This window comes from Hemitrygon akajei, chromosome 10 (assembly GCF_048418815.1).
Source record: "Hemitrygon akajei chromosome 10, sHemAka1.3, whole genome shotgun sequence".
NCBI lineage: Eukaryota > Metazoa > Chordata > Chondrichthyes > Myliobatiformes > Dasyatidae > Hemitrygon > Hemitrygon akajei.
In genome coordinates this window covers 89,281,147-89,294,148 of record NC_133133.1, presented here as the reverse complement: position 1 = coordinate 89,294,148, position 13,002 = coordinate 89,281,147, and the positions used below count along the sequence as shown (strand labels likewise).

The 13,002-nt window shown below is 39.4% G+C and overlaps 1 protein-coding gene across 2 annotated transcripts in view; it reads right to left on the bottom strand.

Moving 5' to 3' along the window:
- Positions 1–13,002, bottom strand: part of LOC140734524 (plastin-3-like) — a 150,219-nt gene that overhangs the window by 21,065 nt on the left and 116,152 nt on the right. For both annotated transcript variants that reach the window (XM_073058601.1, XM_073058602.1), the window contains 3 exons: positions 10,689–10,821; positions 8,036–8,117; positions 6,425–6,590 (listed from right to left, as the gene is read on the bottom strand). In XM_073058601.1, coding sequence (XP_072914702.1) covers positions 6,425–6,590; positions 8,036–8,117; positions 10,689–10,821 — 381 coding nt within the window. The remainder of the gene's footprint in view (positions 1–6,424; positions 6,591–8,035; positions 8,118–10,688; positions 10,822–13,002) is intronic.

The following is a 13,002-nucleotide window of genomic DNA, read 5'->3' as shown; positions in this document are numbered from 1 at the left end:
CACAAGACAGACCATGGGCTACCTGATTTACATTCTACCCTCTTTGTCAATGACGAAATAATTAAAATCAAGGATGCTCAAGGGGACAGAATTCACATTCAAAGCATTAATGTCATGGACCTGGGTGCTTCTTTTGACTGCTAAACCCAAATTCATCATTCAGAGTAAACCACTACTCCAGAGCCCAATACTAAGAGGATCAATGGTCTTGGATGGACACAAGTCAATGAAGCCAGTTTTAGAGGAACACACAATGCAAGAGTTCCAGTTTTTCAGCAAAGATAAAACGAAACCCTGTTAAATGACAGATAATTGCTATTTACTTTGTCTAGCATTCCATGTTTATCAACCAGTCTAAACAGAAAAGCATGAGTAATGGATGTTCTCATGCTTGATAGTTTAAGCAGCAACTTGGCAGGACAGATTACGCTTCTCTTTAAAGAAACCATCCAATTTCAATCTGGCTACACTGGGTTGGTAATGTGGCCATTACGGGTGGTTATCTTCCAGACAACCAGATTGTAAATATTCTCAGTTTATAAATATAAATATATTGCACATCTGCACCTTGAGACCTTAGTTACCTGTACTGAGGGCATATATCCTTTTGAACAGTAGTGAATTCTAGAGCACTGAAGATGGTTTCAAAGCTGTTTTCTTACACTGCAAGTCTGACAGCAGGTGCCCTGGAGTCTGTGCTGGGTTGGCGGCTGGCCCTTCCCATGGGTGCTGTTCTCCAGCATTCACTCAGTGGAAAACAACCTGGATTGCAGTTGTCTGCAGATGTGCTGGCGTGTGATGACTCACGGCTGCATGCTGGTTCTTGCAGAAATGTGGTCTCTAGGACAGCATCCTATGAACCATTAATCTTCAGGCCATGATACTCAAGGAATTGGGCAATGCTATATTTTTGTGACTGTGTGTTTTTCTGTTATTGTAACTCTATATGCTGTGTGTGACTATTGGTACAGTACTTTACACCTTGGACTGTATACATGCTGCTTTGTTCGCCTGTATACACGTGTATGGTTGAATAACAATCAAACTTGAACAGCATGAAGGCATCTGGCATTGTCTTTAGTGGACAAAGACTGAGAAGTCCCAAGAACAAACCAAGGCGCATGTTTGATTATCACCATGTTAATCTGAGCAATTCACCTCTAATATTCTTAGCTTTTGAATAAGGGTATAAATTAAGACGAATGTAAACCTTGCTTAAATTCTACAAACAGTAAAAGCCTGAGATAAGGATCCGATCATTTAGTTGTTTTCATCTTCCACCTTCCCAATAGTTCTTTCTCTAGTTCCTAAACTTGCAACTTCTGCATATTTAGCCAGTTTCGGGTCACTGATCTGAAGTATCAACTCCAATTCTATGTCCACAGATACAAACCAATACCTGACTAGATAGATAGATAGATAGATAGATACTTCCTACATTTTGTTATTTTTTCAGAATTCAAGCAACTGCAGTGCTTTACTTTAGCTGCTGATCTGCAACCGTGTGTTCTTCTAACTCTGGCCCCCTTTTCTCTGTTGAGCCCATCCCAAAGTCACAGATTCTCTCAATAATAGGCATGATAGTTTAGGTTTACTTCTGAATGGCAAATACTGAAACAGTCAAGGCCCATAACATGAATACTCATTTTCTAAACAACTTTTATTAGACCATCACTGACAGTCATGATTAAAGATGTTCAGAGAATTTCACATTAAATTATTCTTTACTCCTTAAAATTGGCCTGTTGAACTAAGGACCTGGCAAACTGTCCTAAAACCTCATGATTTAGTCTGTTGCCGAGTTCTAAAAAGTATCATCTTGTAGAAGGTTCCCTGGAAGGGTTTGCCACACTTAAGCCACAAGAAATGCAGTTGCTGTTGTTATGAATGAGGAGCAACTCTGATGGGCAGAAGGGTGCAAAGTGGCCCCCCCCCCCCGCCTTTTAAGAATCGCAAAATCGCTATTATTTAAGGTCTGATACCCAGGAAATGAGAGAGATAAACAGCTCATGTCAGTAATGAGAGAGAGACAACGCAGGGATACACAAAGGTTGGAATGTCTCTTATTGACAAAGAGAGAGATTACAGCTATTGTCTCTTGAAGAAGGAATTGTGTATTGAGTACTGTTCTATTCATTGAAACCCCTCAGGGAGCAGCCAGAGTGGTCTGGTTGAGGGATTGCATCATCCCAACCTGATTGACACCTGAGACCCCGTGAGTGGGGATAAAAGTAGGGTCTGGGGAAACACCCCTCAGACGCACCAGGAGAGACGCTACGAGACCGGTGGGGGCTTGTGTGTGTGTCCGCCCTTGCCTGGGTGACGAGTCCTCCACAGAAGAACGGTCTAGCTAAAGGACGGAGGGGTCATACGTGAATGGCCACAAAAACAACGCATCGACGGATCAAGATCGTAAAAGGAAAGTAGGCAAGTCAATAGCTGTTACTCTCTCTCTCTCTCCAACAATTGCAACACACTGATCAGCAACTACCGCAGCCTGCATGGACTGAACTGAACTTTATATTTCCATCGGACAATTCATTATCCCCTAGTCAACGATAGAGCTTATTTCTTATTGATTATTATTATACCCGCACTTTTAGGTTTAGTATTGATGACGTATATTATCTGTATATTTGCATTGATATTATTTTTGTGTATTTTTACTAATAAATACTGTTAAAAATAGTATCATCAGACTTCAACGGATACTCCTATCTTTGCTGGTAAGACACCCAGTTACGGGGTTCGTAACACTGTAACTATACATATACACTCTGTTTGAAATAACAGCAAAAGGCCAGGTGCTTGCAATCCTGATTTTCATTTGTGTTTAATGAAAAGCTAACATTGTTAATGAAAACAAAGGTTTATTCAGCCCAAGGAAAACATGGTTTAAATTTCAAAAAGCTGACATCAAATATTTCATAAAGAAAGCTGCAGATGCTAGGTATGAAATAAAACAAAGAATGGTGTAAATACTTAACAGGTCAGGAAGCATTTGTAGAAATGGTTATTGTTTTAGGTTCATGACCTTTCAAATACAGAAAAGCTGGAAACTAAATATCTTCTAAGTTGCAGAAGGGAGAGGGGTAGATGTCTCTGATAGAGTCCAGAGAAAAAGAGACTGAAAGATAGGAGTGATTGTAATTCTGGCTGAGAATGTGATGTAGGTCTTGTTTGTGTCAATAATCTGTTTGAAGATGCAAATGAGGGAAAAACTCCTAGAACTGGAAATGCAAAACACCAGAAAAGCAAAAGGATTATAAAACTCAAACTGTGCATTGGAAATAAAGGTCAGCCCGCACCTTTGTGGAGAAAGAAAACCAGCATCCCTGATAACAATTGGCTGATTCTGATACAACAGGAAAGACTAGTTTTGTTTTGAAAATGATGAATTTAGTTTTACATCCTGAGGGCTGAATCTTTCCACAGCTTATTCTGGGCTTTGCTGGAACAGTATTTCAGGTCAATGGCAGAATGGGACTAGGAAAGAAAACTAAAGTGAGAGGCAACTAGAAGGCCAAATTCATCTTTATGGACCTAATGAAAGTGGTTTGCAAAGTGGTTATCCATTCTATGTTTGGTTTCTCTTATATGGAGACCACATCATGAGCATAACCACAGCAAGCTGAATTAGAATACAAACTTCAGTCATTTCCGATGCAGCAGGTTGATCAATCAGCAACAGTAACCTGCTTTTTCTTCTCCACAGATGCTGCTTGACCTGCCAGGAATATCTGGAATTTGCTATTTTTATCTCAGATTCCTAAAAGGTGCAGTATTTCTCATCTTTCAGTTGCCAGGCCCATTGTGTTTTAATTTTAAATACCAAAATCATTTAAAATTTAAAAAAAAAACAAGTTTCATTAAGTACAATTGAAAATTGGTAATTGGTGGTTCTCATTGGGAAACAAAAAGTCAAAAATGGCAAAAATTGATGCTGCCACATATCAACATTCAGTTAATTGAGCAGTCCAATAATGAAGAAAAATTGCTCAAATCAGGCTGCCTGTCATCATTTGATTTAAAACAAATGTTTCATCTGTATCAATGCTGAGGGTCTTGAAAAATGCATCTTCTGAACAGATTTCTGGAAACAGAAACTTTAATAGACCACAATGATCATCCTAAACTTGTCCAATTCCAGAGGTCTTAAAACCATAATGAACATAAAATTCTTGCACAACACAGTGGCTCACACCAATTAGATTACAGGCATGGTTTCATTCCTGTGCCCTACAGATGTTTGTCACACCATTTCACCCAACACTCTCCCCATTTCATTTTTAGTTAATTTCATTTACAGAACAGATCAATACTTCAACTTCCTATTGTTGATCAGTATTGAAGAAAGCAAGTACAATGTAGAATCGTTACGTGGGCTGAAACTGACTTCCACAACTGAATTTCAACAAAAGCTGACCACATTATTCAGTATATTAATTAACAATTTAGATAATGAAGTGGAAAGTCACATATCTAAGCAGCCACTGTCACAAGAAGGGAAATATGATGAGTGTGTTGATTGAACCATTAAACTTCCTAGTAACTTATAGCATAAACAATCACGAGTAAAAACACAATTTGAACCTAAAAATGGATAGAATTAAGTATTTTCTGGAAAAGAAACAAAGCAAACATCAGTAAGATCCAGAGCCTAGAGAAGTTAAAACATCATGGTCTGAAGTAATAAAAAAGAATAACAAATTCTGGCACACAAAATTAGCATAACTTCTGGCCCAGACAGGGTACCTGGCCAAGTACTAGAGACCTGTGCTGCTCCACTGGCTGGAGTGTTCACTGAAATCTTTAACCTCTTGCTTTGGCAGTCTGAGGTACCCACCTGCTTCAAGCAGGTTTCAATTATACCGGGGCCTAAGAAGAGCATGGTAACCTGCCTCAATGACTATCATCCAATACCACTTACATCCAAGAAATGCTTTGAGAGGTTGATGATGAAATATATCAAGTCTGCCTGGGGGGTGACTTAGATCCACTCCTATTAGCCTACTGTTACAACAGGTCAACAGCAGATGCCACTCCTTTGGCTCTTAAGTTATCCCTGGAAAATGTGGACAGTGAGGCTGCATTCAATAGGATGCTTTTCATTGATGACAACTCTGTACTCAACACAATCATCCCCTCAAAACTAATTAATAAGCTCCAAGAAATTGGCCTCAGTACCTCCTTGAGCAAGTGGATCTTCAATTTCCTCACTTGCAGACCCAGTCAGTTCAGATTGACAACAACATCTCCTCCACAATCCCCATAAGTGCACCACAAGATTGTGTGCTTAGCCCCCTCACCCCCTCTGCTCTACTCACTTTATAGTTATGACTGTGAGGCTAGGCAGAGCTCCAAAGCCATACTTAGATTTGTAGACAACACCACTATTGTAGGCCAGATCAAATGTGGTGATAAATCAGCATATAGGTGGGGACATTGAAGATCTAGTTGAGTGGTGCTACAACAACAACCTCTCACTCAAAGACAGCAAAACCAAGGACAGCCAGGAGGAAGAAACTGGAGGTTCATGAGCCAGTCCTCATCGGGGAATCAGAGGTGCAGAGGGTCTGTAACTTTAAATTCCTCAGTGTCATCATTTCAGAGGATCTGTCTGGGCCCAGCTTGTAAGTGCCATTTCAAAGAAAGCACAGTAACGCCTCTGCTTTCTTAGAAGTTTGTGAAGATTCAACATGACAGCTAAAACTTCGATAAACATCTAGGAGAGTATGGAAATTTCAATACTCTAACATAAACGTCCACAAAAAGTAGTGGATACAGCACAGTCCAGTACAGGCAAAGCCCTCACCACTATTGAGCACTGTCTTAGGAAAGCAGCATCCATCATCAAGGAGTCCCACCATCCAAGGCCATGCTCCCTTCTTGCTGCAGCCATCAGGAAGGAGGTAAGGGAGCCTTACAACCTATGCCACCAGGTTCAGGAACACTTGTTACCCCTTAGCCATCAGGAAGGAGGTAAGGGAGCCTTACAACCTATGCCACCAGGTTCAGGAACACTTGTTACCCCTTAGCCATCAGGCTCCAGAGCCAGAGGGGTTAACCTCACCCAACTTCTCTTGAACTGACACTGAACTGTTCCCACAACTTACGGACTCTCAAGGTATTTGGACCATGACCAAGACATTAACCAGGCCTTTCTCAAGTGAAACAGGGAGTGTGGAGTGCTTGTGGGGTGCCTGAACATTATAATTCTTCCACAAGTAGCATTTCATATTAGTTTGTTATTTAAATCTGGGAATAGTAGATTTTGTTAACCAAATGTATTAAGAATATAGGAAAATACGATGGCATGGAACTTGATCAGAGATCAGCAGCCGTCATCTTACTGAATGATGGAGCTGGCTAGAGAGGATGCATTGCCCACTCTTGATGCTACATTCATTAGTATTTGCCTTACCTTCATTTCGGCTGAGTTCAATGTCTGCAAACAGCCCGATTTTAATGATCTGCCATAGAAGTCCCAAAACCAAATGGGGTTTTCCTTCTCTTAAGTCTTGTGCACCAATATTGACAACATGACAACCAATAGCAGAGGCAGAGTTCAACGCAAGATTCAAGTTCTCCTATACAAATCAAATATTTAAATATGTTAATATGCAATGAAATAAACAGGTCAGTGTTAACTTTCCTAAAGTTATATATATATTGCTACAGTTATACAGTACAGCACATTTGAGACACAAGACTGTCCTTACAGTAACTGATACTGGAAACCTGAACATCCCTGGAAAAGCTGAACTGCTCAGACAGCATTGGCAAAAACAGTAAACTTCCCCACTGTATCTCCCACCCAGATGCTGCCCGACCTACTAAGTATTTCCAACATTTTCATCTTTATTTGTGCTCACAATTCCCAACACAAACTTTTGCCAATTCAAGTTTTGTGTTCATGCAAGAACGAAATGTATCTAATTTTAGAATCTTCCAAAAGGCTGAAAGAAGTATGAGACTATTCTCAAAATCAGTTGTCACATAAGCTAGGCAGATAATATTTCGCTTTAAACAGCTTTCCATTTCATATAATTTTGCTAATGATAACTCGTGTGAAACAAAATAATCAGATATACATAGTGCAAATTTTCCTTGTCTGCTAATCCAATTATATTCACTCATGTACCAGGAAGACTGGTTCCAAACATATATCAGAGACACAAAATACAAGCTTTGGGATCTCTTCCACTTTGGAGACCATCACTCAGGTTATCCAGCACATCACTGTGGACCTCAAAAACATGAGTTCCAGTGATAAGGTTGCTTCACTTGGCTTCCTTGCAAACAGAGCTGAAAAACTTCATGGATAAAACTGAATATTCAGTGGCGTTCTCACATTTCTTCTAGTTTCAAGAGGCTGTAGAGGCTCTTTGGTTGAAAATATACTCTATGCATTCTTTATAACACCATTGCCCAAATGAGTAATAGAACCTTAATGGAGGGTTTCTTCAATAAAGCTTGCTTCATCCGCACAGCTATAGCAAGTTCAAACAATCAATATTTGGACTTACTATTTGTGCGTAAATACTTAGGACTGACAGGCTATTCACTTTCCTGACAGTCTTTCTAATCTGGCCTGCAACATATTCTGATACACTGAGCAGCAGCAATAACTTACATTTATAACTTAGTTTTTAAAAAAAATGCTCAAAGATGCTTCATAGGAATGCATCAGCACAGAACTTGGCACTATATCAAATCAGACAATATTAGTAGGGTGACCAGAGGCCTAGTAAAACAGTATACAGAATCTTGAATATTATTAATAAAGAATAGTTACAAAAACTGTAAGTTGTGTTGTTATATTTTATAAGAATTACTTGGTGATTTTTGTTGACTAATCTTTACCTCAGGGAAAGGCACAGCTCATGTGCACATGAAAACTAAACAAACGAGCATTGATTGACTAGTCTAGTAACATTGTCAAAATATCATTAGCATTATCTAAGTTAAATAATTCAAGCATTACTGTGACTGTCCTGATGGTTATTATTAATCTCTCAGTACAATCAGTTACCTGAATGGTAAATGCTGTAAGTTTTTTTTTGTTGATTGTTCTTTCATCAATCGTATCAGGCACGGACAGGTTGATCATTTTGCTGGAAGTGGAAGATGACAATTAATGGTACAGCAAACCATTCAGCATCTCAAAACTAAACAATAATGGAATATATGGTTGTTTATGGAAAAGACTTTAGATTCAGTTCACATCATCTATACAAAGAAGCTCAAGTTTTCAAAAAAAAACACAGCATTTCATTTTATTCACATCAATTCCTTTAAAGCTTGTATATCTATCCTATGGTCAATGAGAAGTTCTGATGCTGAAGTCATAAATCTCATTATTTCAGGTGAAAACCTAAAGAACATGACCAAGGATGCTGTTTTAGCCATAAAATTGATTAACTAGCCTTCTGGGATAAAAGCCTATCTCTTTTTCTCAGTCTGCAATTCCACAATGTTCTCTGAAACCACCAAACAAATTGCTCAATTCTGAAGGCAAATTGGTTCACCACACATACAGTGCAGCAACACACCAACAATGCTTATATTTCAATGGACATGTTTTCTGTTTCCAAAAACTTTAAGCAGGTTAGATCACATTGAAACTTTCCTAAACTTAGTTGCTACAGGAGGCAATGGAGGCAGCAGCTTCAGGAGTTCGTTCTCCTGAGACACATGAACACAACTAACTAGTCAAATTGCAATGTGGATGTGAACAAAATCAAACTGTGACCATTTGAACATTTCACGAGATGACGAAGTTCACTTGTGTTTTGCAAGTTTGTCAGCACATTAGGTAAACACGTCCCACTATGGCAATATCAGGTTTGACCTCTGTTTGACATACAATTGAATTGTTGCAATGTTAACCTCAAGACTGACCAGAAATAGAATCATTTTTCCAGGATTAATCATGCAGAATAAGAAAGTGGCAGGGAGGAAGGAGTACAAGCTTTCAGGTGATAGGTGAAACCACGTGAGGGGGAACGAGGGTGGGTAGAGGATGAAATAAGAAGTTGGGAGGTGACAATGGAAGAGGTGAAGGGAAAGAGGAGGAATCTGATAGGAGAGGACAGTAGAACATAGAAGAAAGGGAAGGAAGAGGGGCACCAGAGGGAGGTGAAAGAGGGACATCAGATGACAAGCAAACAGAGTAGAAGGGGTCAGGAGCACCAGAATGAGGAAATGAAAAAAAGAGAAGCCAGTGGGTGTGGGAATTATCGGAAGTTAGAAAAATCGATGTACATCTATCAGGTTGGAGGTACCCCAATTCAACTCGGCTCATCAAGTCTGCTCCACCATTTGTTCATGGCTGATTTACTTCCACACTCAACTCCAATCTCCCTTTTTCTCCCCGTAACCTTTGATACTCTGACTAATCAAAAACCCATCAACTTTTGCTTTACATATACCCAATAACTTGGCCTCATGCCATCTGTGGCAATGAACTGATTCAGCACCCTACAGCTAAAAAATTCCTCTTTATTTTTGTTCTAAAGGGAGGTCCTTGTATTCTGAGGATGCTTCCTCTGGTCCTAGACTCTCCCACTACTGGAAACAGCGTGTCCGCTTTCACTCTATCTCAGCATTTCAATATTCGGAAAGTTGTAATGAAATCCTCCTTATTTTTCTAACTCCAGAATACAGGCCCAGAGTCATCAAGCATTCCTCAGATGTTAACCCTTTCATTCCTGGCATCATTCTTCAGAACCACCTCTGGAACCTCTCCAATGCAAGCATATACTTTCTTAGGTGCAGGGGCCCAAAACTTCTCACAATACTCCAAACGTGGTCTAACCAACACCTTATAAAGCCTCATCCACAGGATGGACTTCTTTCATATGCATAAAACATTCAGTTGTCTGATTGCAGGTTAAAGATTTATTCTCGTCAATTTTCCTATGATAATTATAGCACTGGAATTTGAATGCATGAAAATCTACCCATTCAATTATCCAAATAGCATGCTTGCACTATAAACTACAGTGGAAGCTTTAGTTTTTAAATAAGGATCGTAAGCTATTTTTTAAGAAGTTGTGCTTAGCAGAAAATAATAATTTTATATCTTATATTCTTGGAAGTAATCATAATCCTTCCCCAAGCAGATCAGTCAAGAGGAATACTGAAGCACTGGGCAAGCAATCAGAAGAATGGAATTAGGCCAAGCGTCTGATGGAGAAAATTACAGCACAAATGATGATCCAATCAACTGCAACAGTCCACAATTTCTCAAAATTAGAATGTCTCTCAGTAAGACGGACCCCTGACCTCTTAATTTACCTTGCATCTTACTGTTTCCCTGCCCTGCACTTTCTTTCGAACTGTAACACTTCATTCTGCACTGTTATTGTTTACCTTGTATTATCTCAATGCACTGATGTAATGAGTTGATCCTATATGCGTGGTATACAAATTTTCACTGTATCTCAGTATGTGACCATAATAAACCAAATATTTCTTCTTGCTTGAAAAAAGTGAGTTAAAACAAAAACATCAATAATGTCAAACATATTAGTCATTATGTTGTTCCTTCATGGCTTGTGTTCTTATTGAAATAAACCTGAAAGAATTAATGACTGAAGAGGTATTTTGACTTACTCAGGGTGAAGAAAACATAATTGATTAATTATACCAACTATGTCACTAATAAAGTTAATGCAACTCACCAGAGTACAATGCCATTATCAACAGCTTTAAAGAGAGCATCTGTGTTGGGATCCATTGGCAACATACCACTACAATCAGGATCATTCTCCAAAGCCTTATTTATCCAGTTAACAAATGCATACTTTTCTTCTTCTGTTGATTCAAGTGGAAAAAAATCATCATGTATTATTATGATTGGTATTTCCTGATGCCAATTTATCGTTTAAACTGAGACATTGTTTTTTAAAAAAATACTTACATCCAATTATTCCTTCCTTTACAACCTGAGCAACCAGAAGGGAAACTTACTCACATCCATCCAACCACTCAGCAAACATTTAGCACCACCCCATGCATAAATCCAAACAGTATCTCTTGTAACAGCCAGCCAACATCCACATAACTCATATTAAGATCAAAAGTTACAGGCAAATATATTTCTGCAGTTTTCAAGAATTCTTGCTCATGCAAATGGCAAGTTTGGTCCTATTATAAGTAAAGCAGAATGTTTTAAAGAATATAGAAATGGGGAATGCATTCCATTGCTTAGCAGGTTTCTGCTATAGCTCTCTGATGAAGCAATGATAAACAAGTAGAGCATATTCCATGACATGAAATAGTCGAGTAGTGAGAGGTGTTACATCCCCACCTGCTCCTGACAACCTTTGCTAGTTAAGACAGCTGTCGAAGATTTCTGGTTTAACATGGTGCTGGTGAATCTCAGTGACTTCTGGCTGGTGGCTAATGAAACAAGGAAAACAACTAAATACTTTGTTAATCACTCTTTTCCTGGTAAATGATCAGTGCAAACAATAACATGCAAATTCATTTTGGACTTGAAGGCAATTTGATGTGGCAGAACTGAAGCGAGGCAAGGCAGCGGGTCTGTTGTCAAGAGTGAAGAAGACCCAAGGTTCGACTGATTTCAGCACCAGACCAAATCAGAAAGGTCAAGTACAGGCTGAGTTGAGGTGGCAGGGTCCAGGTCCCAGAGCATACCGAAGCAAACTAAACCCAGTGCAACCAAACCCGATGTCTGTATGATGGGCCAAATGGAAAGGTTGATAATCAGCTCTTTGGTCTTGCTGACATTGCTGTTGTGGCACCACTCAGCCAGATAGTCAATCTCCCTTCTATATGCTGATTCATCACCACCTTTGATTCGGCCTATGACAGTTGTGTCATCAGCGAAGTTGAATATGGTTTGGAGCTGTGCTTAGCCACACAGTCATCAGTGCAAAGTGAGCAGAGCAGGGGCTAAGCACACAGCCTTGTGGTGCATCTGTGCTGATGGAGATTGTGGAGGAGATATTGTTGCCAATCTGAACTGACTGACGTCTGCAACTGAGGAAATTAACTGCACAAGGAAGTATTAAGGCCAATGTCATGAAGCTTTCTGATTACTTTTGAGTGGATGATGGTATTGAACCCTGAGCTGTAGTCGTTAAAAAGCATCCTGATGTATGCACCTTTGTTGTCCAGATGTTCCAAGTTGAGTGAAGAGTCAATGAAATGGCTTCTGGTGTGGACCTGTTATTCTGGTACGCCAACTAGAGTAAGTCCAAGTCATTTCTCAGGCAGGAGTTAATGCGTTTCATCACCAACTTCTCAAAACACTTCATCGCTGTGGATGCAAGTGCTACTGGACAATGGTCATTGATTAAATAAGGAATTCAATACATCAATGGTTACAACTGTTTCTATTTGTCCACAAGTCTGGTGACTCCATTCAAATGAAAGAGTTCATTACTCCCACATAAATCCATCCCAGTAGAAAGTCATGAGTTGGGTGCAAAATGCCATGATGCTCTCTTCAGAGAGACACTGCTCCACTTTTGAACCCAATAGCAAATCTAACAACAGAATGGGCAGTGACATCCATTGGAGCATGACCTTCAGGGAGCTTTGGACTTGTGGTTCACATGCATGGAAATCTGAGATTTCCTGTGACACCAATAGCTTTAGAACTGCAAGCTGTCTACCAGTGAGATTCAGCTCATTTAAAGTTTTGCTTTACCAAATATGTACATATAAACCACTCAGGATGATCAAAATTGTTGGTACCTCATTACTATTTCCTTTTGTACAAGAAATTATAATTCACTATCACTAAACTTTCCGTAGATCAAATGAATGAAGTCTGATTTTTCGACACAAACAGCTGCTGAAAATTACCGTAGATTCCGGATTTTAAGCCGCTACTTTTTTCCCCTCATTTTGAACAGCTTTGAACTTTGCGGCCAATAATCCGAAGCGGCTAATGCATGATTTTTTTCATGCCGCCTCGTAAACATTTTGCCTCATAACAGTAGACCAATAAAATTGATGAGTAGT